The 27387-nt window shown below is 36.4% G+C and overlaps 1 protein-coding gene across 1 annotated transcript in view; it reads left to right on the top strand.

The window, feature by feature from the left end:
- zip (myosin heavy chain 10) overlaps window positions 1-27387 on the top strand; it is a 517797-nt gene that overhangs the window by 444130 nt on the left and 46280 nt on the right. The window contains exons 34-35 of the mRNA XM_090411020.1: window positions 13556-13773; window positions 26371-26494. Of these exons, the coding sequence (XP_090267146.1) occupies window positions 13556-13773; window positions 26371-26494 (342 nt within the window). The remainder of the gene's footprint in view (window positions 1-13555; window positions 13774-26370; window positions 26495-27387) is intronic.

Below are 27387 nucleotides of genomic sequence, written 5' to 3'. Positions count from 1 at the left end.
ACATCATCCGCATAAAGCAAAGAGCTGACATTAACATCTCCAATTTTGATATCAGGTTTAATACCACATTCCTTCATAATGTGATCCATATAGATAATGAATAACAGAGGGGATAATGTACATCCTTGTCTCACACCAGATTTAACATTAAACCATCTTCCTGTACTTCCTTCAATTCTAACTGCTGACTCACAACTCAAATAAAGACTAAGTATTGCTTGATATAATGCCCCATTGACACCATATAACTGCAGCGTATTGAATAGCTTCTCTCTTGGCACCTTGTCATATGCCTTTTCCAAATCGACAAAACTTAAATACAGATCTTTGTTATATTCCCATGCTTTCTCGACTATTTGTCGTAAAGTGAAGATCTGATCCTGACAGCCTCTATTTGGCCTGAATCCAGCTTGTTCTTCACCAAGCTTTTCTTCCACAATTCTTCTCAACCGTTTCTCAAGTATACTTGCATAGATCTTGCCAGGAACACTCAGTAGGGAAATACCTCTGTAATTCTCACATTCAGTTTTATTTCCCTTTTTATATATGGGTACTATGAGAGCTCTACTCCAATCATCGGGAATTCGTCCCTCTGTCCAGGCTTTCTGAACTATGCAGTGCAGCCACTGTAAGACTCTTATACCACCATACTTCAGCATTTCTGGTCGAATATCATCTACTCCTGCTGCCTTTCCACATTTCAAGCCTTTGATGGCTTTTGATGGCTTTTTCTACTTCAAACATTTCAAGCCTTTGATGGCTTTTTCTACTTCAAACATTTCAAGCCTTTGATGGCTTTTTAACTTTGGAAATAATATTTACATCACAGATTCTTAAAATTAATAAAGTGTGGAAGGAAATGTGAGATACATCAGATTGGTTAAAAGTTAAGGTTATATCTATATTTAAGAAAGGAGACAGAGATGATTGTGGAAATTACAGAGGAATAACTTATTAAATACAGTTTACAAAATTTACAGTGAAATCCTGAATAAAAGACTTCGAAATATTGCAAAACAATCTCCTCTCAGAAGAACAAAATGGTTTCAGACATGGAAGATCATGTATAGACAATATTTATGTGTTAAAATAAATTATTGAAAAAAGATGAAAATTTAATTTATCGGCTCATGTGGCCTTTATAGATTACGAGAAAGCTTTTGATAAAGTAAAATCCCATACCAATTAAAAAAAAAAAATCAGTATGAGAATATAATATATATATAGCTTGAAATCAGTTTGAATTACATTTGAGATATTCAATATCATCCAATCATTTCACAAATACTAATTTTACAAATAAAATTCTACTGAAAAAGTTACAACTGAAATGCCATATAAGCATTTGTGAAAATGCAACTGCTCGAAGTAGAAGCAGCATACATATGTTAAAGCTAGTTCTCACCAGTGGTTTATGCATGTGTAAACACTGCCTGCCACAAACATATTAAAGCATAAATTTTCTTATTTCTATTTTGACATCTCATTCAGAATAAATGCATGTGGCTAACAAAAGAATAAATTCCTAAACATGCATTGAATGCTTTCACATGGACCATTCTTGGTTTCTGTGCCTCATCAATTTTCTTCATATTTTACATTGTTATTTTGCAGTCTGTGTATGTCTACAGGTTCTAATGTGATTTTTTTTTTTTTGTCGTGTTGAGGCTTGAGAATGAAACTGACCAGATTACCTCACATCCTCCACTATCACAGCCAAGATTTTTTCCCATCTGGGACACTTAAGTTTATTGTTCATTTGGTTCAAACCCTTCAAAATCAGGCATAATTTTGGGTCAAAAATTTTTCCATGATGACTGACAACAATTTTTAGCTCATATTTTCCCATCCTTACCTATGATATCTGATGTTATAACTCTTCCACAATTCTTTTAATGTTGGCTTGTATTAGACACTAAAATATTGTTCGAAAGATGAACTATGTACTTCATTGTTTGACCTGCTTAAAATGCTGCCAGAATAATAATGTGATCCTGAACTGTGTAAAATTAAAACACCGTTTCACGTCACCGAAGGCTCTCCGCATTTATAGCCGCACTAGCTTCGCTCTTCTACTTGAACACATTGCTGCTACCTGTGTTCTCTTGGCTGACACCAATGAAACTATTTGTGTGTTAGAGCTTTGCTGCTACACTGAATGACGACCTTTGGACAGTTCTCTCTGACGTCTCGAGCGCTTCAGCAGAGAATGAATTTAATAAAAATACGATGTCGACACACTAAAAAATTTGAAAGTCTAAAAAAGAACTCTGCCTCCGAACCTTAACCCGCTCAACACAGTAGTAAACCTGTCTTCCATAAGCCTGAAGCACTCAGCACACTTGCACATGGCCACAACTTCGCCTTAGCTCCAAAAAAGAAAAAAAAAACTTCTGAAGAAATAATGATACAGGTAGAACATGGTGTTAGTTCGTTACTTTCTGTTAATTTATCTATTATTATAACTCTAGTGTCTTCTAAGATTATCTATAAACTAGTTCTCTGGGAGCCGTTCCCCTTTTCAGACTCTGACAAAATTTGTTTGATTTGCTGTGCCAGCCAGAGCATAAGGACAGAAATTTCTTGTCCTTGGGAAGTTTCTCAGAATTTAAGTGTTACCAAAATTTGTAAAGTAAATTAGGAAGCTATAGATATCTTAACTTTGCAGTCATGGTCTATTAACTCTAAAACTGTTTGTATGTTCCCCTTACATATAGGTCCAAAATTTAATGATTAGTGAAGTCAGTCTCATGCTTAGATCACACACAGGCTTTCATAAGAAAACATATTTATTATATGACTAAAATGATTACAATAAATTAGATACAATAAGAGGTTAGCATTCTACCTCTGGTAAAGCAATACTAAAAGGAATGATCTAAATCACACGTACAACATTCACACTTTAGGCATATAATTCACTATTATACACAATTCATCTACTAATAATTAGCATATTATTCACATACAATTTGGTATGCATATGATACAAGACACTATTCTAGTTCTGAACTTATGAATTATTAACTAACAATCCCTTTACAATAATTTTGGAACCATACAATACTTGGGTTCTCAGACTACTGGTCTAATAAGGTTAGAGGGTCCCTGAACATGTATTATCATTAAGGTTCTCCTTCTTTCAGCCAGGTTCTTATTTCTTTCCTTTCACAAAATCTTATTATAAAGCAAGAAAAGTCGCAGTATTTTACCACTCTGCAGTGTTGATGTTGAGACCCTTTCGTCCATCTTTTGTCGAGGGATATCACCGCTGCTGCAAACTGCTACCACGTGGAGGTCACGTACTCGTTTCGAAATGGCCACTCTTTCTTGCTGGACATTCGCTTATCACATAGGTTGTTATCGCTTAGCTTGACCTTCTTCAAAGGGGATCCTTTGCTGTCTTTCATTGGCATAGTTTCACCGATGGCCCTCGTTTGGGATCTGCCGTCTTGTGCATAGCCTTGCCAGACTTGCGTTAGTCAGCCACGGGAGAGTTGATACTGGTCATTGCCGTCCGCATCGCTGGTCAGCATGAGGGAAACAGGAACAGGAAAAAACAGGGGGGATTACCAGACCTGCGTAACCGCATTTATCTCCCTTTTTAGTGCCCTCTTTCCATGTTGGAATCTTATTCACCGGAGCCTCCCTATTCGTCCCGACAAGGTGATGTCACTCCGCCGCCTTAGGATGTCTGCTCCTTTCGGGGAACGCTTGCCCCGATCGCCTTCTACGAATACTCTAGCTTCAGGCGTTATGTCACCGATGGTGGTTAGCCCACAACCTTTGGACTTTTGTTGGCAGTACATTTACTCTCTTGCATAGGACATAGTTTTAATACTAATGTTTAAAATATTATACATAATCCGAACATATTATTTCAATAGCATCATTTCAGATTACAGATTCAAATATCAGACATATTATCTCATTTTCTATTTTACCTTTTCTATGTTAAACATGACATGCTTTCTGATAAAATGAGCTTGATTGCTAGGAGTACAAGTATGTTCTTATTCAGTGTTGTGCTTCCTGTTAAATCTTGTATGAGTGACTCTGTTGTTGAAAGAGTCCCCCATTCAAGATCTAACAGTGGTATCTGCAACCTTTCCAACCATATTGCCAACAATATCCGACTGGATGTAGCCAGTTTTCTTACCAAAGCTAAACCACCAAAAACTAACCTATCTAAAGAAGAATTAAAAGCTCTACAAGAAATGAAGAACAACAGCAAAATAATAATCACCAAAACAGATAAGGGAAATGCCACTGTGGTTCTCAACCAAACAGACTATGCAGGTAGGTTTACCTCTTTACTGTTGGATTGGTCCACCTACCTCCCTATTGAATATGATCCCACCAGCTCCCAAATCAGAACACTCCAAAGGCTCCTTAAGAAGGTTACTTCTTGGCCTGTGGAAGTGACTAGCAGACCAGAACCTTTCAACTCTGACCCATCCCCCCAAATATATAGACTACCAAAATCCATAAGCAGAATATGCCATTATGTTCCATTATGGATGGTATTGATTCCCCCACATACAAATTAGCCAAACATTTAGCCAAAGTGCTCAAAAAAACTCAGCCCAATTTAAAAGCCAGTATAGAAAACCTCTCACTCCAACACACTGACATAATTGTCAGTTTTGATGTCTTCTCCTTATTTACAAATGTCCCATTCAAAGATACCTTAGATCTCATCCAAGCCAAGTTTCCTCCAGATATCTTGGCCCTATTTCAGTTCACCATGAACTCAGGCTATTTCGTTTGGCAAGGAAAATTCTACAAACAGATAGAGGGGACATCCATGGGTTCTCCGCTCTCCACCCCTGGGCAACTTCTTTATGGAGACCTTTGAAGAAAAAGCCTTAAATTCCAGCCCCACAAAAACCCACTGTTTGGCTATGCTATGTGGACGATGTGTTTGCTATTTTGCCACATGGCTTAGATACACTCCATAACTTCTTAACACACTTAAACAATCAATATCCCAAGCAATCAGCACAAACTTCCAACCCCAGAATCCAATTCACCTTGGAAAAGGAAAACAACAACAGTCTCCCTTTCCTAGACACTCTGATTACATGCCAGCCTGATGGATCCCTGGCTTTCTCTGTTTACAGGAAACCAACCCATACAGGTAGATATATTCACCAGCAATCACCCCCCCCCCCCAACCACAACAGTATGGGATTATAAAATCCCTGTATAACAGGGCTAAATTAATCTGTTCAGATAACAATGCCCTAGCTATTGAATTTAACCATATCCTTAACACTTTCTTAGCCAATGACTACAACCCCAAAAAAAATCCAGAAAATATTAAAACCACTTAACCACAACCATCCCCCCCCCTTCATAACAGAGTTAACACCACCATTCCTTGTATCTGGGGCACGTCTGAAAAGCTAACAAAAATCCTAAAAAAATATGACTTAACTACCTGTTACAAACCATATAAGAAATTGGCATCCCTTATCTGCTCCACCAAAGACCAGCCACTTCCCCTAGACCTACCTGAAGTATACCAGGTCCCTTGCAGTTGTAAACTGTCCTACTATGGCCAAACAGGCAGGACAGCTAATATCAGGATATCTGAACACAAAGAATATATCCAGTTTCACTAATACATCCACTCAGGACTTACTGACCGTGCTCTAGATATCCACCACAGAATACGCTGGAAGAAAGCCACTTTATTACACCACCACAAATATAAGTATGAAAGATTATTCCTGGAATCCGCCTCAGCTCTAAAAAAAAAAACTTCCCAAACCTCAACAAATTTGGGTGCATGAGACTGCCCCAAATTTGTTAGTGCCTGCGTACACATCACAGTCTTGTTCCCAGAAGATGACAATGTAACATTGTCGAAATATAGGAAGGTATTGATTAAAGTTTTTTTTTACTTAGTATTTTAGTATATGTTGTCATTTCCTGAAAAATTTAAAGTTGTGTAACCAGCGTATAAGTTTATCTACAAGAAAAACGTCAAAATATTTTAATTGAGGGAGACCATCCAACTTCTTCCTGAGCATGCTAAACATGGAGGGATGAGAAGGAGAACCAAAAAATAAAAATATTTACCAGATGTTGCATCACTTATCAGGAGACAAAAAGGCAGTATACCACAAAAGTGGCAGCTGTAAAGAAAGTGTCAACAGGGATCCAAGTCCATATGTCAATCCTGCCATCTCCTTAGAGCAAATCAAGGAGAATAATTAATATGCACTCTCTCTCCTGAGGATATGCCAAAGATAGTCCCACTACACGAAAATCTACTACTAAAAAATAATGGAATGTGTACTGCAGAGGGTCAGAGATATTCCTTGAGACCTTTTAAATAGATAGACCATCAACTGATGGCATGGATACCTTCATTCCTCCTGAAGAAGATAACCTAGTGCCCTAAAAAGAGTACAGTTTCACAATGTCTTGCATATTTTTCTTGAAGAAGAGATGATGGATACTGGCAATCTGAATTCTATAAAAAGCAAAAAAAATATAAGGCTAATCAAAACAGAACTGCTCAGCTCAAGAAACCAGATGATACCGCCAATGGTATTGTCGTGGATTCCTTCAAAACCTCAATAACATCAATAATTTCTTGCAGAAGTCTAAATTGTTATGTTTCTGTCTGCAGGAAACATAAACATACCAAAGCAAAGTGACAATGTGACATTACAAAATATTACCCTCATTGTATTAGAACAAAATGGGGGATAGACTTGTTCATGGAGTCATCATCCTTGTGGCCAACTATACTCCTTCTACTAAGTCTCATTCAATACAGAACTCTATTAACAGTATGCTTCACCTATATTCTTCCTGCTGCCGATAGTTCTCAAGATGACCTTACGGAAGGTTCCCACCTTTCACACTTTTAATAGGAGATATAAGTGGACACAACACTGTGGGGTAGTGCTCAAACAAACATCAGAGAAAGAGTTATGGAGCATATGCTCAACAACAATCTCACCCTCCTAAACACAAGAAGCAATGTCTTCTTCTATACTTACCCAAACATTCACTACCACAGACATGACTATCTGCTCACCCTCCCTTTTCTCACTCTTTAAGTGGGAAAGTGACAAGAACTTATTTGCAAGTGATCAGTTTCCCATGATATCCACCTTCCTGCATGTGCAGCCATGTACTCCATGGCTATCACAGTGGAAAATTAAGCAAGTGAACTGACTCAAATTCTCCTCATTAGCAGAATTTGACTCTGCAATGGTCAGCTCCTCTTCCTTTGGTGGTGCAGTAAATCTTGTGACAGTGTATTACACAAGCTGCCACAACTGCAATTCCTAAAACATCTAGTTGGCCTCCATGTTTCTCTAAACCATGGTGGAATGATGATTGCACAGCAGCCAAAGAAGCTCAGAAGAAAGCATGGGGGTATATTTTTCAAAGGTATCCACAAAAACAAACCTAATTTCTTTCAAATGTGCTCAAGCAAGACCCATCGAGCATTCATTCATAAAGAATCCTGGATCTAATATAATCCTTCATAAAAAAAAAACAACATTAAAGAGGTCTGGGACAAAATGGAAAATGAAGGGCAGGTATACCACCCACTGGCTCTCTGTCTTTGAACACAATGGTTGCAGATTGCTGGTCCAACAGTGATTGCCCACACTCTCTGGGAGAATTTTGATAAAACATCAGTAACATCTTATTCCTCCAGTTCCTTTCTCAAAAAAGGGAAGCAGAAAAACAGCAAATCCAGTTTTCTTCAGCCGTCACCAAAGAATACAACAGTCTGTTCATTAAAGAAGAAACAAAAGCTTAATTTAAGATTTCTTAAATGCAGTCTAACTGCTATTGGTTCAGACATTATCCATTATGAAATGGTAAGACATCTGTCATCATCCATTTATCAATTGCACCTTTACACCAGAATTTTCTGTGAGCATATTTCCAGATACCTGGCAAAAATGCAATTATAATTGCCCCAATATATCTGTACAAATCCCACTGGTGTACCATCTTTACAGCTGAGCTATATGTATGATAGACTTCGCACTAAAATACATCAGATTGCATCACTACTAAAGATGTATAATATATTAACTCACAAAGTTCTCTTCAGGCAATAGGAAGTCTAGAGCTGTAAAAATATCCAGTCCTCTCTCGAATCCAACATCTCCTTTTTCAATGAAAAAGCTATGCTTAGATGTATGCTTTTGTTGGGTTCCAAACCATATTGGGATTAAGGGAAACAAGGCTGCAGATATTATAGCTAGGTCAGCTCATTTCTCAAATATCCATCATCTACCTGTGCCATACACTGACTACTGGCAGATTATCAGACACAAACTTCTATCCCATTAGCTAGTAAGCTCTACCAAATTAAGCCTGAAATTAAATTATGGCAGTCTAGTCTGTGCAGAGTTCGGACTGAGGAAATTGTACTTTCTCGGCTTCACGTAGGTCATAGTTATTTCACACGCCTTCCTTCTGAGGGGATGATAACATGCCTGTGTGTGTGTGTGTATGTGAGGTTTGTAATGCCCAACTAACTATTCGTCATATTTTAATTGATTGTCCTCATTTCATGAATGAGCGCAGTTATTTTAGCTGTATTTATAATCTGTCTAAGCCGAATACGCTGAAGTAGAATTTATCAGACTCAACAGACATTTCTTTTATTTTGAAATTTTAAAAACAGTTAACTTTTACTGTATATAGATCATTTACACTATTTTTATTTATTCCATGTTGTTTCTTGTATACACCCTTTTAATACCTTGTTTTTTATGAATTTTTATATACTTGTTATTTGGATATCTTTCTTTTTTAAAGATATGTTTTTATCTATATCTGTCTATTTCATATTTTACTATTTTTTAACTTTGATACTACTATGATCATTTACTGGTGCAATATGACCACAGGAGTTCCCTCCTATCATACCTTTGCAAGAAACAAACTTTTCTCTCTCTCTCTTTCTCTTTGATTCCCTGCTTTTCACCTATCCTGTTAAAATGATGTCTGACAATATCATTAATATATTTAATCTTGACATCAGGAAAGCATGGTTTAGTCATGCACTCACTGACTTCTCCTCCTAATTGCTTAATCATCATACAGTATTGTCTTTTTAAGTTACATTCTTTCACTTGTTTATATATGTTCATTACTTCCCCCTCCCACTTTTCCCCCCTCTGCCATGCCATTTGCTAGATGCATTTTCAAAATGCTTGCTCGTTCCTTGTCCTATGAAATTCACTTATTTACGTAATATTTTTTACAGACAACTTACTTTAAAGAATTTATATATACATTTCTATGCGATCTTAAAATACCATCAAGGTTCTTGTATTATAATAATACTGTGATATCTAATAAAAATAGATAATGCAGTATTTTAATGTATACCTGATCAAGAACTCCTAAATAGTTAGTGAAGAACCAAATTTATTATAGATACCAAATTTAGTATACTTTTTATAACTCAGGCAATGTAAAGATCAGGTTGGGCACACCTATAGTTGGGCTTCAACTCTTGGGAATATTACTTAAATTATAAATCTTGTAGAAAGGCTTATACGTTGGTAACACATGACTATTGAATTATTTAAGAAATTTGCAACGTATACTGGAAGTGTAGAAAGTATTTTACCTTGGGTATAATAAATGTTAAAGATACCAAGCTATTTTAAACCTGGTTTTACTCCATATCCCAAGTAAGCAAACAGACAAACAAGTTAAGTTTGCACCCACAAGTGTTGCAAGTCTAGCTGACCCTGCACGTAGTGCAAGACCAAGGCAACTGATAGTAAAAGTAGAATAAGCTCTGATCACTAATCTTAATATTTACCCTTAATGCAAAGCACATCTCCTGGAGGAGATGTATGAAGCTTATTATTAAAGGCAAGGGGCCACTACCCAGACCGGTTTCGACCTTTATTGAGGTCTCATCAGTGGGAGTCAGGCTAGAAATACCGAGATTTTAGTAATACAGAGCTTATAAGTATTTTACCAGAACAAGTTACCATAAGGTGTTTTAACCTTATTAAATAAAAATCTCAGGAGGAGATATAAATGTAGAAAGTACTTTACCTTGGGTATAATAAATGTTAAAGATACCAAGCTGTTTTAAACCTGGTTTTACTCCATATCCCAAGTAAGCAAACAGACAAACAAGTCAAGTTTGCACCTGCAAGTGTTGCAAGTCTAGCTTTCTACATTTATATCTCCTCCTGAGATTTTTATTTAATAAGGTTAAAACACCTTATGGTAACTTGTTCTGGTAAAATACTTATAAGCTCTGTATTACTAAAATCTTGGTATTTCTAGCTTGGCTCCCACTGATGAGACCTCAATAAAGGTCGAAACCAGTCTGGGTAATGGCCCCTTGCCTTTAATACTAAGCGTCATACATCTCCTCCAGGAGATGTGCTTTGCATTAAGGGTAAATATTAAGATTAGTGATCAGAGCTTATTCTACTTTTACCATCAGTTGCCTTGGTCTTGCACTACGTGCAGGGTCAGCTAGACTTGCATTACGTGCAGGCACAAACTTGACTTATTTGTCTGTTTGCTTACTTGGGATATGGAGTAAAACCAGGTTTGAAATAGCTTGGTATCTTTAACACGTATACTGGAAGTATTCATTAAAGTTTCTTTTAATTAATATTCCAGTATACGTTGCAATTTCCTTAAATAATTTAATAGTTAAATTATAAATGAATGTTAACACACACACACACACACACACACACACACACACACACACACACACACACACACACACACACACACACACACACACATATATTTTATTTAATGACTAAAAACTGAGGTTTTGAGTAAAAGAACTTTATTAATACACAAGACTAGTTTCGTATGAGAACAGACTTCATCAGGTGTAAGCAAAAAGGGAATATTAAATTAAATCCTTTTTGCTTACAACTGATGAAGTCTGTTCTCAGGCCACACTAGTCGTATTAAAGTTTTTTACTCGAAATAGAGTAAACAATTCTTCAAAAAAAACCTTCAATTTAACAGATAAGCTTAGGTGTTGATGGTTATTCATGACTTATTTTTCACGGTATTAACAACACCACAAACACTTTTAACAACAAAGATGTTTTATTAATGCTTATATTTCGCTGATTTTCAACTCAGCATCATCAGAGCACAACACACATGTAAACGCAACAGTGAGTGAGTGAAACGATATAATTGCAAAAGACAAAAGATCTCAAGTCCTATTTTTTGGCACCCTCTAACAAGAGGGAAAAAAAAAAAAAAAACAGCAGTTATCCAGGATTTTTCTTAGGATAACTGTCTCCCAAATTTTTGGCAAATTAATGCAACCATATTTGTTAAGGTTGGGAGAATTCTTCAAAGCCATTGCTGACTCAAAAAATAATCTTTCAGATCTATAACGACTCCTAAATAGCACATTCGTTTTCCTCCATCTAATCCTGTGTGAAGGAGTGTCCAAAGCATGGTCTGCCAGCCGACTTGCCATAGTAATAGTAGCAAATGTATCTTTCATGTTCTTCCAGGCGGATGTTCACTGATCTTCCTGTTTGCCCATAATAGGCCAAATCACAGTCACATGGAACTTCATACACTCCTGGGTGTGCTAAAGGGTGAAGTTTATCCTTAGGGGAGCGGATCAGAGTTGCCAGCTTGACATGAGGTTTGAAAGTGGTGTGAAGGCCATGTTTCAACAATACTTTGGCTATCTTTTCCGATGTACCTCTGATATAGGGAATAGAAATTGTCATGTTGTATTCTTGTGTATTAGGAGAGGGCAGAGTAATGGGCCTATGTAGTATTTTATCTATTTTGTAGGGATTGTAGCCGTTGGCTAGGAACATATGGCGCAGGTATTGGAGTTCAGTGGTCAGAGCTGTATCGTTAGAACAAATGGCTGTGTGTGTGTTTTTAAAATGCCGTACTGTTGGACTGGATGATGATGTGATTGTTTATGTAGGTATCTTCCTGTGTGTGTGTGTGTGTAGGCTTTCTGTAAATAGAAAAAGATAGTGATCCATCTGAAAGGCAGGTGACTAATGTGTCAAGAAATGGTAAACAGTTATTAACTGTTAATAACTGTTTACCATTTACTATTAACTGTTAATAACTGTTTACCATTTCTTGACACATTAATCACCTGCCTTTCAGATGGATCACTATCTTTTTCTATTTACAGAAAGCCTACACACACACACAGGAAGATACCTACATAAACAATCACATCATCATCCAGTCCAACAGTACGGCATTTTAAAAACACTTACAAACACTCTGTCCTCCCCTAATACACAAGAATACAACATGACAATTTCTATTCCCTATATCAGAGGTACATCGGAAAAGATAGCCAAAGTATTGTTGAAACATGACCTTCACACCACTTTCAAACCTCATGTCAAGCTGGCAACTCTGATCCGCTCCCCTAAGGATAAACTTCACCCTTTAGCACACCCAGGAGTGTATGAAGTTCCGTGTGACTGTGATTTGGCCTATTATGGGCAAAAAGGAAGATCAGTGAACATCCGCCTGGAAGAACATGAAAGATACATTCGCTACTATTACTATGGCAAGTCGGGACTGGCAGACCACGCTTTGGACACTCCTTCACACAGGATTAAATGGAGGAAAACGAATGTGCTATTTAGGATTCGTTATAGATCTGAAAGATTATTTTTTGAGTCAGCAATGGCTTTGAAGAATTCTCCCAACCTTAACAAATATGGTTGCATTAATTTGCCAAAAATTTGGGAGACAGTTATCCTAAGAAAAACTCCTGGATAACTGCTGTGTTTTTTTTTTCTCTCTCTCGTTAGAGGACGCCAAAAAATAGGACTTTAGATCTTTTGTCTTTTGCAATTATATTGTTTCACTCACTCACTGTCGCATTTACATGTGTGTTGTGCTCTGATGATGCTGAGTTGAAAATCAGCGAAATATAAGCGTTAATAAAACATCTTTGTTGTTAAAAGTGTTTGTGGTGTTGTTAATACCGTGAAAAATAAGTCATGAAAACCTTCAATTACAGGGTAATTCATAAAGATGGACTCAATTTCGTATGGCTATATTTCCTGAACTGTACATCATATGTGAATGATCTACATAACACCTGAAAGAGAAGGTCCTAAAGTTTGAAATACTACCACTAGAGCACACAGCCGTGCAACAGTACAAAATTTTTTGCGTTCATGAGCTCATTAAAACCGAGTCGGCAACTGCAGTGCAGCGTGCGTTTCATCGTCGTTTCGCATTAAGCCTCCAATGAGGAAGAGCATTTGTCGTTGGAATTATCAATTTGAGCAAACAGGTTGTTTGTGTAAGGGGAAAAGCTTGGGAAGACCCCGTGTGTTGGAGGAGAACGTGAGATGAATTCAGCTACCATCTTGATGTTATCCGTGTGGCCGGAGGAGGGACATTGAACAGCTATAAACTTTATTGTGCGTATAATCAAATATACTTTACATCATATTTGTCACTAGTTCTATGTTTGATATTACAAAATTGAGTCCATCTTTTTGAATCACCCTGTTTTAAATTTAATTTTAAAATGTTTTGAAAGGGTCAGATGAAAGACTACCAGCGAGATGCTGAAGAAGCACATGCAGCACGAGATGAATTGGCTGCACAGGCCAAAGAAACTGAAAAGAAGCTAAAGGCAATGGAAGCTGAAGTCATCCAGGTTCAAGAAGACCTTGCTAATTCTGAAAGAGCTCGTCGGGCTGCAGAAACAGAAAGAGATGAACTTCAAGAAGAAATCAACAGTAGTGCTTCAAGAGGGTAATTTTTTTCCCCTTTACTCATATAAATTTTATTTTTTGTATTGAAGTCAATTTTCAACAGATGGTTTTTTACCTTCTTCCTTTCAGATATGAAGATTGAGTAGTCAACAGTTACATATTACACCATAGCTTATGAATACTTAAAATCAGAGTAATGCATTAGTCTGACAGGGATGCTTTCAGAATTTAATAATAATGTAGGCTACTAACTCATACTTTGTTATAATTAGATCAGTGATTGGGGGGAAAAAAAAAAGTCTTGCCAACAAATCTCAGCTCTTCACATGGTTTATTGTATTACCTTATAATGGTAAAAGTTCTGTGTTGGAATCCATGATAGGGCAAAACTGTATAACAGCATGAGATTTTCTTCAGAAATAGAAATTCTTGAACAGCATCCCACACAACAAATGCTATAAGGATTTTACATTGTAGCCTTCCTGTAACTGAAATGGTAAAACATAGAACACTCTACTGATCATATTTTGGGAAAGTTTGTTCTTAATGTAGTATGGACTAAATTTATTAAACAGATTTTTTTGAGAATTCAGCATGAAACGATGCTACAATCATGGTAGGAGGTGGTGGGGGGGTCATAAACAACTTTTGTTTTTGCTGGAAGAATTGAGCTATTGTGTTTGATAAATCTTGAATGCTTTCATGATTTGTGCAAATTTGACTACTAAATCTGAAAAATGGGAGACTTAGATTTCATAAATAACAATCATCTCCATAAGCTTTCCATTGAGGAACGACTTCTGCATTACTTCAACCTTGGTATCACCTCTGGGTCTGACTCCCACTCATGAGACCTCAATAAAGGTTGAAACCAGTCTGGGTAGTGCCCATTCCATTATGGAATGTCCATTAAGACCATAATGCATAGTATTATACATGTCTATAGGGATATGTCTTTGCATTATGGGATACTAAGGCAAGCGATGTGAAGTCATTAGCTCCTATATACGAGTTGCCCTGTCCTGAAAATACTTCAGGAGCAAACTTTGTTTGCTTACACTTGGATAAAGGATTAAACCAAGAATATAATTTCTTGGCATCTTTAATTTATAATTTATAGTATGGACTAAATTTATTAAACAGTTTTTTTGAGAACTCGGCATGAAAAGGTGCTACAAATCATGGTGGTGTGTGTGGGGGGGGTGTCATCAACAATTTTTTTTTTTTTTTTTTTTTTTTTTTTTTTTTGCTGGAAGAATTGAGCTGTTGTGTTTGATAAATCTCGAATGCTTCAATGATTTGTACAAATTTGGCTACTAAGTCTGAAAAATGGAAGACTTAGATTCGATAAATAACAACCATCTCCATAAGTTTTCCATTGAAGAACTTATAAATAAATGGTTTTCATATAGTTCCTGCTTATTTTCATTATTTGATATGAATATTATTGGTATTCAATTTAGTTAGTCCTAAAGCCTATTGGATTTGAGTATAACATCTGCATAGAGTCCTGAAATTTAGTATATCTAATTTCTATAAAAGATTTAATGCTACATTACTTCATAATGTGATCCTGATAGATGACGAATAATAGTGGAGATAGTATGCATCCTTTTCTTACACCAGATTTGTATTAAACCATCATTCTTTACAGTGTCCTTGTCTAACATCTAAATTTACATCATACTATCTTGTTTATCATTCAGGTTAAATCATAACATATGTAAGTATAAGCTATATATTGCTAATGATGGTAATATATTGCCCTACATAATGTCCCTTTTCCATCAAAAAATGTAGTATTTTGAATACTATCCTCCTCTTGGTATGGTATGCCTTTTTCCAATCCACTAAACTTAAATTACAGATTATTGTTTTATTGCCTGATTTTGTAACTCATTCAGAAGATTATAAACTTACTGCATTAGTGCCATAAATGAGCTGTGGATTTTTATTATTTTTTTTTTTAATTCATTTTTTTACATAATCTGGAAATGCAACTCTAGAGACTAAATATGGAACTTTTTTTCAAGCAACTTAAATTAGGTGAAATGGTTATCCCACATTAGGTGATGATATTCATCTTCTACCTAAAGACAGTCACAAAACATCCATACCTATGGCAGATTCAAACCTGTAGTCTGTTGGGTGGAGAGTGGGTAAATTAACCCCTTATCAATAACCACATTGCTTTATTTCCGTTTTTATAGACAGAAATGGGAATTGCTTATGTTGAATGATACAGTGTTGGCCACTTTAAAACTAACTTGCTATATCTAAGTATTTCTGGTCAAATATCTGTTCTATATTTCTGGGTTTCTCATGGTCTTTCTTACTTAAAGTATTGATATCTTTCAGTCTCATTGATTGCATTACTTTTGAAAATGTTCCAGTCTATTGCTACACATCTCATTATCAGTTTTTCATATTTACTGCAAATATCCAGAATATACTAAATGTCAGTTCCTTTTGTGGTATTCTTTCCTTCATTACTAAGCGTTTTATGAAAGCTTCCAGAATATTTTGCTACCTCCGTGATTTAATTTCTGCATTCAGGTGAGCGAGTACAAGCTCACTCACCTGTCAGGAACTTGTGATTTCCTCTTTCCTAAGTCTATTCATTTAATTTCTTGGCCATGAAGTTTTGATTTCATCTTTGCATGCAACTTGAGTCTATAATTTATCTCTGAAACCTGTTTGACTGAGTTTTTTAGCTTTTACTATATTTTCTTCTTAGCATGATGTACATTTTTATGCTTTCCCAAAAGTAAATAGTGATTTTCTTATTTTATATTCCTGGTATGCTGCACCAGTGGGAAGATGTCAGATTTCTTGTGTGTTCTTCCTGTTTAAATATATGCACATCTTTCTGTTAGAACATGTTGTTAGCAATTTTTAATCTTTGTTGAACAGAAATCCAGAAAATATTTGCATTATGTAGTTTTTTTCTTTTCTCTGTTTTTTTCTCAAAACATTTCTCTCTGGAATTGATTGCCTCATTTGTTGTTTAGGTTTCCAACAAGAACCAGTTCCTTTTTTCTTTATTTGTTTATTATTATTGTAATTCTATACTATTATTTAAGCAATTAAATTTTTTGGGCAGGAGGGGACGGAAGAACTGAAACACCTTTTGATTCATTGGGACTGAAATCTGTGGCGGTGAAGCAGTAGAATTTACTAACTCTGCAACTGAGAAGTTGGAGTTATTGGTATTATAAACTGTTTGAATGCAGTATTTACAAATCTGTTTTGAATGTATGAAATGCTGTTCCCAGGTTATGGTCAGATGAAAATATTGAAAAATTTGGATATTTGATATGTTACTGCAAAAGAGAATATAATAATCATGACTGTAAATTTGGACACAAAGAGATGTACAAACAAAAAGAGAAATTCAACAACAACAAAATAATAATCTATAAACACATTTGCTAGAATTTTGCATCATTAGACTTATTTCTGTTTCCAAAATTTAAAATCCAAGTATCACATGGATGCTGAAGCACATGGTACGAAAGCATTGCCCATCCTCAGTTGAAACACTTGCTACTGAGTACTGAAATACCTCTGCAGACAATGCCATCACAACTGTTTGCTGAGGGCTGAAGAAAATGGGTTTTCTTGGCTGTACAGGTGCATTCAAGTCTAATGTCTACAAGAGTAATGCCAACCATTGGACTGGAACAGTGAAAATGCATTCTCTAGAGTGATGAATCCTGCTTCACTATTTGGCAATCTGACTGAGTCTGGGTTTGGTGGATGTCAGGAGATTGCCACCTACCCATGTGTGTTGTGCTGCCTATGAAGTTTGGTAGAGGAAATTCATGGTTGGGAGAGCTGTTTTTTGTGATTCAGGCTGGACCTTCTAGTTCCATTGACAGTGAATCTTCTTCACTGAAACTAGAAGCAATAATAGCACAATTGCGACCTGTTAGGCCACACAAAATCACAGAATGGGACCTAAGAATCTGCAACAACTTATATGACAACAGCTTGGTGAAGGCCCTTTCCTGTATCAACATGACAATGCCACAATTCACAAAGCGGGGTCTGTGAACTAATGGTTTAATGAGATGGTTTTCAACTTCCTCAACCCTGTGGAATACCTGCGGGATGAATTGAAATTTCAGTTGTAAGCCAAGTCAATTGATTAACATCAGTGACTACCCTCACTAATGCTCTTCTGGAGAAATGGGAGGGAATTATAGTGTCAACTTATCAAAATCCGGCAGAAAGTCTTCCCAGAAGATTGAAGGCTGTTATAGCAGTAAATGCTACACCAGTTCGATATTAGATTGGGTGTTAGGTTTTTTCTTGACATTATGCCAGTTAGTCTCCAATGTTTGATTATTGTTTTGAAAGTCATGTTTCTGTAATATCTCTATACCACCTCTAAAAGCTACTCTACATTGATTCTTTTTAAAACTTTCTTACACATTTTCCTTTACTTTATATTCAATTTTATTCTGACCAAGATTGAACAGTGGACATCTCCTCTGTCAAATTATCTGTATGCTGTTTTGTTTTGAACCAGCATGAAGACATTGCTATCAACAATAATGTAGTCAATGAGACTTTTCTAATTACTTCTCTTCATGTAAATCTGTGTTGGAAGGCAGTGTTAGTAATGATGAGAACCTCAACAGAAATCCGCAGGTACTCGCTATTATTATTAGCTTCTCTTTTTTCCTCTAAATTTTCCCAACACATTTCTATATCTGATATTCATTTCATATTCTGCTTTTTAGATCTCAAATGAGAAACAAGTTTTCTGTTTTTCTCTGTCAGCTGCTTTCTCTGACTGAAAAAAAAAAAAAAAAAAAATTCTGCTACTCCTTTATTAGCAGAACCTTATGTGGACATGACACAAATCTCATTTTCCTTCCTTCCTCATGTTGAAACGTGTCCACCTCACTCTTGATATTGCCTGCCATTTTAGTTGTTTAGTATTGAATAGTATAGTTATTCCTTCCTTTTCCTCATCAGTACTGCTTGATCATCATTATTTAGAAGAATATTATCTGGTTTTGTCATTTTTTGCAGTAACACCACTTATTATTTATGGCATCTCCATGGAGTCCAAAGACTCTCATCACAGGAGACCCAAATCTACCATCATGCACACAAATATTATATTTCTTCTTGATTCCATTCACCATCGGGGAACTCGCACCAATTCTGGCAATCCATTGCACTCACTCACTGACCGCTCTCCATGCAAAAAATCTAGTCTGCACATCCCCCTAACTACACTCTTACACAACTTCCACAGATGGCCCCTAGTTCTCCATTTGTCTTGTATTCAAAAAATTGCACTTGCATCAATTTTATAAAACCCCTTTAATATCTTAAAAGTTTCTATTATGTTCCCTATTTTCTGCCTATCAACGAAACTTTGTAATTCACAAACCTTCAACCTATCCTCATTAGGAATATTCCACAGACCTGTCATTATTTTGGTCACTCATCTCTGAATCGTTTCGACCAACTCCTGGTCCCAAGAAACCTAGGTGACCAAATCTGTAGTCAAGATGTGGCCGAATCATCGCCTTTTAAAGAGGGATAATAACTTGTAGCATGTTTTTCAACATCCACGTAATACGTTGAACTATTTTACCAACTTTTGCAACATGCCTTCTGAACTTTAACTCTTTGTCCACCATTATTCCCAAGTCCCTAGCCTCATCAATTTCCTGCAGGCCAATACCATCAGTATGATACACTATGTACAACCTTTTCAACCTTACATTTTGCAACATTAAATTGATAATTATCAATTTAATTATCTATTAAAATTAATAACTATTAAAAAGGATAATGATTATAATCATTATCCTTTTCTCACAATGTCATTTTATTTAAATCATCCTCCAGAATATCTACATCATGTTTATCAAATATTGCTTTCTCTAATTTTACATCATCAGCAAACAACTGAATATCCCTCTCTTAAATCTTTCCCCATGTCATTGATATACAAATTAAAGAGTAGTGACCCTGGTACCACACCCTATACTCCATTGGTCACCATCATTCACCTAGATTCCACACCACCATATACTATTCTCTGGTATCTGCCTATGAAACATGCTTATGTGGATTTGGTGCCTCTAATTCTTCTTCTGACATTTCCACTTCATTTTCCATTAATGCCTATAATGATGGCACCAAACTTTAATTCAGTTCTGCTGATGTTGATTTTGAGTTTGTTCCAGTAGAGAAGGGTTACATTAATATGTAACCCTTCTCTCACAGACTGCCCTCAGTCGCTTTCCCATAGGCAGTCTGTTTCTGCATTGTGATGTTTTCACAGGCATTGCTTTGCTGAACTGGCCCCCACCATTCCTCCACTGATCAACACCCATCCACTGTCCAAATCCAGACATACCAAAAGAAAAAATAAATAAATAAAAAGTGTGTGCATGCACTATATAGCTACTTTATTGTGTGAACTGTGTTCTGTGAAACATTTTGAAACAAATTCAACTTGTGTTCGCACCATCAAGTCTGTCCATTTAGCAATGCTACAACATATAATTTATGAAAAATTACTGGTTTTAATTCATTGTGAACTGTGTCAGAACTTTTGTTTGTAAAACTTAGATACATGTAACTAGCCTCATATTGGACTTTATATATAGAGAACTTTAAAAATGTTTTGCCTTGAAACCAGAACATCAAGTGATGACTTATTTGAGGTTCTGGTTTCAAGCTTTATGAAATAAAAATAATCATTGCAAATAGGACTTCTATTTCTTTAGCAAATAAATTATTCTTATTATTGTTACCTGACACTTCCTAGAAGTCCAAGAACTTATTAGAGATAGGATTTTTGAAAACTGAATTTTGTTATGTTTTTAGCTAGCTTTTACATAGTCAAGAAAATATATAATACACAATCAGTAAATTTCATTGCATTTTCCAAAGAACAATTTATGAGTATCATTCTGGTCACCACCTAGAGGAACTTTTTTTTTTTCCTAACTAAATTCTCGAGATACCAATGTGGTTCAATAAGTTTCCGGCCTGACTAACTTTTAGAGGTGATAGAAAGAAAACAGCAGTGTCACTTTTCAACATAATGTCCCTTTACTTCAATATACTTTTCAGATCTTTGAATTAACATTTCTATATCCTAGAAAAATATGTCAAATAACTCTCAGAAAGACTTTCAAGATAGGAACATGGAACATCAGAGGACTCCTGCAAACTGGGAAACTAGACATAATACAGAATGAAATGGAAGACAATAAGATACTAATCTTAGGGTTGGCTGAAACTCACTGGAAAGAACATGGTCACATGTTCTTTCCAGTACAACACATAAGGGAAACAAGGTGTTTTTCTCTGGTCCAGATCATAACAGTGAAAAGGGAGTTGCCATCATTGTGAATAAAAACATTAGTAAAGCAGTAAAAGGATACAACCCAGTCAGTGACAGAATCATAAAAGTAAGATTAAACACCATTCCAATTCCAACAATGCTGATACAAGTTTATGCACCCACATCGAAGGCAGAAGATGAAGTAAGTGAGGAATTCTACAAAGACCTAAATGAAACTATGGATACAATACCAAGAAAGGACATTCAAATAGTTCTGGGAGACTTCAATGCTAAAGTGGGATTCGATGCACATGATGAGCACTTATATGGAATCATTGGAAAATACGGACTGGGAATTAGAAACGAATGAGGAGAAAAACTATTGGTGGAGTTCTGCATTGAAAGGGAATTAGCAATCACTAACACAATGTACAAACAGCACAAGAGGAGACTATACACATGGGTAGCACCTGGGAATCGATGTAAGAATCAAATTGACTACATTTTAATTGACAGAAGATGGAGGATATTAATCAATAACACCAAAACATTGCCAGGAGCAGATTGTGGATCAGACCATCAATTCTAATTTAAAGATCCATCTGAAAGCAAATAAGAATAACAGTAACATCATGTTGGAGGCTTAATGGATTTTTTACAACACTCAAAAAGAATTAAAATAGAATTTAATTCTTCCTATATTTCATCCTAGTCACCAGGACATCTACGGGGATTACAAAACAAATTAACGTAACATGCACACACAAATCTTACAATACTAAGCCCAACCATGTGGGTGACACTAAAGTCCTATCTAGGTCGAGTGCCCTCTAAGGGCGGTAGTAGGTGGCCTGGAATGTAAGGTGGGACCTCTGGTGATGAGTGTCACCAGACACTCATCACCAGATGATGAGTGTCTGAAAGTGATTGAAAAAAGGAAACAAATTAAAATAACAAACTGGCAAAACCCAAATTACCTGAACCTGAATAAAGCTATTAAGAAATCTTGTCAAAATGATAAAAGTAACTATATCCAAAACATCTGTAAAGAAATAGAAAGACACTCCAACTCTAATGAAACAGAGGATTTATTCAAGAAGGTTAAGGATATAACCAAAAAATTCAAACCAAAGCTTAATATAATTGCAGAGGAAAATGGCAAGATCTTAAATGACACTAATGACATAGCCAGAAGATGAAAAGAGTATTGCGCTGAGCTTTACAAGGATCCAGCTAAACAAGAAGACAAAGGAGCTATGGAAAACATGGAAACAGAACCAGAAATCCTCATAAGTGAAGTAGAACAAGCAATCAAAAAATTAAGGAAAAACAAAGCCCCAGGTCCTGATTCAATACCAGTTGAAATGTTGAAAAACCTTGGAGAGAATGCAGTCGACTGGATACACGATTTATGCAACAAAATCTGGAAGACTGGAAGATGGCTGAATGACTTGACCAATTCCACCATTATCCCAATCTACAAAAAAGGCAATTACAACAATTGTGAAAATTACTGCACCATTGCCCTTATCTCACATACCAGCAAGATTTTATAATAAGTTTAGTTTAATCCTTTATCCAAGTGTAAGCAAACAAAGTTTGCACCTGCAAGTATCTTCAGGACTGGGGTAAGGTAGTACAACACCAGGCAACTCGTAGCAGAGGTGGCCAAGCTACCATCACTTCTATCTCAGTATCTCCCATAATGCAAAACACATCTCCTTAAGGATATGTATAATGTTATGCATTAAGGGAAGGGCCGCTATCCAGACCGATTTCGACCTTTATTGAGGTCTCGTCAGTGGGAGCCAGGCCCTGAAGTGGAGATACTAGGCAGAAGCAATGGAGAGGTCATCTTTACCTATAGGAGTTGCCATAAGGTGTGCCACCTTATTATTAAATTACTTTGGATTTAGAGAAAGATGTTGAAAGTTTATTTTGCACTTGGTTAGACTTTGCTACGAGTTGCCTGGTGTTGTACTACCTTACCCCAGTCCTGAAGATACTTTCAGGTGCAAACTTTGTTTGCTCACACTTGGATAAAGGATTAAACTAAATTTATTATAGTCTAACCAAGTGCAGAATAAACTTTCAACAGCAAGATTTTACTACACATTATTAAGGAGAGATTACAAAGTTTTATAGACCATCAGATCTCAGAAGAACAAGCAGGATTCAGAAAAGGTTGAGGGACTAGAGATCTGATATCTAACATCAGACAAATAATTGAAAAAGCAAGGGAATTCAACTTAAGCCTTTTTCTATGCTTTATATATTACTCCAAGTCCTTTGACTGCATGAGGTGGGATATCATGCAAGAATCAGGAATACCAAACCATCTAATAACCCTCATAAAGAACTTATATCAAGGAAATCAAGCAACAGTAAGAATTGAAAACTCACTGTCCCCTGTATTCCAGTTTGAAAAAGGATCAAGACAAGGATGCATACTCTCACCATTACTATTCAACCTTTACAGTGAAACTATAATGAAAAGATCTCTAGAAATGTGGAATGGAAGCATTAAATTAGGTGGCTGAACAATCACTAACCTATTATTATTATTACTATTATTATTATTACGGGTATCTCCATGGAGTCAGTAGACTCATCGCGGGAGACCCAAACTAGCAAAACAATATCTGTCATATCTCTTCTTGAATTCATTTACAGACGAAGAGCTCACAACTAAGTCAGGCAATGAATTCCACTCATTCACCACCCTCCAGGCAAAAAACCTTGTTCTGACACCTTTGTTAACCACACTCTTCTTTAATTTCCAGAGATGACCTCTTGTTCTTCCATCACTATCACACAGCTGAAACATTTCCCCTGCATCAATCCTATAAAAACCTTTTAGTAATTTGAATGTTTCTATCATATCCCCTCTTCTTCGCCTATCAACCAATCTCTGCAATCCACAAGCTCTCAATCTATCAATGTAGGGAGCATTTTTTATATCACTCACCAACTATGATATGAAGATAACACAGTGATAATAGCAACAAGTGAACAGGAATTAAAATCCATCCTGAATCAATTAGAATGGGAAAGCCTAAGCCACGGTTTAAGAATAAATCAAGATAAAACAAAAATAATGACTTTAAACAACGCAGAAGAGAGAGATGTAGAAGGAATTGAAATTGTCGGCCATTTCAACTACCTTGGAGTGATGATAACAAAAAAAAATGGATGTAAAAAAGAGATAAGAAGAAGAATAGCACTAGCTAAAAAAAGCAATGACTGATTTAACCAAGATCTGGGAAGACAGGCACATCTCCAAAAAGACAATAATTAAGCTTGTAGAAACCTTAGTTTTTTCAATCTTTCTCTATGCTTCTGAGTCTTGGACTATGACAAAAGATGACAGAAGAAGAATTGGGGCATTCGAGCTCTGGTGCTGGAGAAGATTGTTAAGAGTGTCTTGGACAGAAAAGAGAACAAACAAAAGTATTCTAGAAGAACTGAATATCCACACAAGACCGATAAACATAATCGAAAAGAGAATACTGTAATATTTTGGACACACATGTAGAAGGGAGGGCAACTGCCTAGAAAAAGTAATCATCCAAGGTAAACCACTTGGGAAAAGAAAAAGAGGAAACCCCCCACAGGTGGATTGACCAAATATCAAGAATCACTGAACTTAAACTAGAACAAGCAATAAGAGAGGCACAGAGAGAAAAAAATGGCGAAGCATCATCCTGGAAGGTCATGAGTCCTCAGACATGAGGAGATCCGAGAGAGAGCCCTTGAAAAAAATAGTCACTACTTTAGTCTGCAAAATTGTCTAAAACTGTATCTTTCACCTCATTGTCATCTGCAAATTTTCTTCCTCGAAGGTCTTAGATCTTTCTTCAGTTTCAAGAAGAGATAGTAGTCACTGGATGCTAGATCTGGGCTGTAGGGCGGGTGTTCAATGTCCTGGAAGTCACAGTCCTTCACTGCAACCTTTGCAACAATAGATGTATGGACTGGATCATTGTCTGAAGCAGACACTGTAATGCAGCATTCCTCGTCTCTTTTTACAGCGTTTGGTGGACTGAGTGACCTTGACTTTTCTCTGCAGTGCTTTTCCTAGTTGGCAGCACTCCGTGGATTCCCTTTTGAAAAGAGGATAATAATAAAGGACCATGGTTCCATCCCCAGTGACAACGGATTCCAGAACTTCTCTGATTTCCTTGGCAAATCTCTAAAAACTTGTGGGAACAGGTCACACGATGATCCTTCTGAAATGAAGAGAGAAATCGGGACACTTACTTTGCACTGACCTTCATTGTGTGAGGATGCTTGTGAATGATGCGAAAGATGGTTGTTACGGGAAGCCCCAACCTTGTTGAGATTTCTTTGAGCTTCAGTTTGAACTGCTCAATGACAAAGATTTCTTTGTCATTGAGCAGTTCCTCAACAAGAGAGACATTTTCCTCTGTCATCACTTTCACCGGCCGCCATCACGAGGATCATCTTCAATGCTCTCTTCCTAGGCAAAACTGTTTAGTCCATTCCTTCAAGGTAGAATATGAAGGAGAAGCTTCCCTATAAACACCACCCAATCACTGTTTGAAAGCACTTGGAGAAACTCTTCTTTGGTGAAAAACTTTATCACAGTGCTGTACTCAATTTTTAGCATTGCCACCTAGCTTGCCATGTGTTAGTCAAACGAATGCCTCCAACTGAATGATGCAAATAGAGAGTTAAAACTGGTACATTAAGCTTCCCATAGATAGTGCTATCTGTCAGGCCCTGAAATTTTGGAACCTACCTCGTACTACGCAAGTTCCTGGGAGAGCAACTACTTGGCACACAACTAAGGGGTTTCTTCTCTTCTCATGCTGTTATCCCACAGCTTAAAGAAATTGATTGTAAAACTTATTTCAGGCAGTGCATAGTATTGCCGCAGGGATAACAGCAGGATGGTAATTGCCTGCTGCATTCTCCTTCCTGAATGCCTATGAAATCATCAAAGCCTTGAGCTACTTGTCAGTGATGATTAAGGGTGAAGATTGGCTGCTTGTCAATTTTCATAAAGCTATTTTGAGCTAAATAGTTTCACCTACTTCCTTTGGAGAAAAAAGGTGTTAGCGGATTTATTTTTTTGATATTTAGGGGGAAATATTTTAATTAGAATTTCATAATTACCGTTTCAGCTCATTTTTAATAGATGAAGATTCTGTGTTATTTCTTGTAGCATGGTTCACTTATCGTAACCTTTTATGATTCTTTAAGTTAGTCATTTTTGCATTTTTTATTGAATTATCCCAAACTAAATACTCTTAGGTTACAATTTCTTAATGCTTTTTTTGAATCACTTAGTTCTCTTCTTCAAGATGAAAAGCGTCGTTTAGAGGCTAGAATTCAACAGTTGGAAGAAGAATTAGAAGAAGAGCAAAGTAGCTCTGAAATACTAATGGACAAAGCCCGCAAATCACAGGGACAGGTATGACAAACTATATATGAATATCACATTTTCTTGTTCTTTGAATTTTGCACATACCGAGAAAAAAGAAAATTAAATAAACTAAGAGGTGCTATCAAAAAGAAACTGGATTGTACACTCAGCGACAGATCGAGTTACGGTCTCATGCCACCATGTGTCAGTAGCATAAACATTGTTGAGTCAGCCTGTTACATGCCATTGAGCTGTGTGAACTGGAACTCATGTAATGCGCATTATTCTTATGTGTTTGTGCCATTCTGTGAGTTTGCCATGAATGGGAAATTAGAACAAATAGCAAATGTAAAAGTTTGCATAAAACTGGGAAATTCTGCCACAGAGACTCTTGAATTATTTGTAAGGCATGAAAACGAAGCCATGAGCTGAACTCAGTGTTTTGAGTTGCACTCACTTTTTAAGAAGGGCAGAACTACCTTAGAGTAGGGGGGGCGGGGGGGCCAACCTATGGTGCATGTGCCAAAAGTGGCACACTGAACCCCAAAGAAAAATTTTTTAAAATTTTGTGTGCGATTTATATATATATATATATATATATATATATATATATAAATAAACACAATTAACCTATCACTGAATTCTAGAGTGCACACTTATTATACTTGTTTGATCTTGAAGCAACAGGCACCAGCAAATGCTGACATGCGTCACCAGTTACTCAGTCAATTTACAGCTGACTTTCGTGTCATAATGTTCGCTGAACTTCTGATTCAATGTGAGTGAACAATTCTGTGTTTTCGAACTTATGTTTTTATTAACAGTTTAAGATAAGATTTCTGTTTTCATGAAGGCTTAATATAATTCTGTAAATTTAAAAATAAATGTTTTCATTTTGAACGCGTATGTCAAGTTCTTGCCTGCTCCCCTAATTTGCTGAT

Source organism: Typopeltis vanoorti, chromosome 21 (genome assembly GCF_054136105.1).
Source record: "Typopeltis vanoorti isolate ZY-2024b chromosome 21, IOZ_Tvanoo_1.0, whole genome shotgun sequence".
NCBI classification, from domain to species: Eukaryota; Metazoa; Arthropoda; class Arachnida; order Uropygi; family Thelyphonidae; genus Typopeltis; species Typopeltis vanoorti.
The sequence above is the reverse complement of the archived record's forward strand: the minus strand, read 5'-3'. Positions and strand labels throughout refer to the sequence as shown.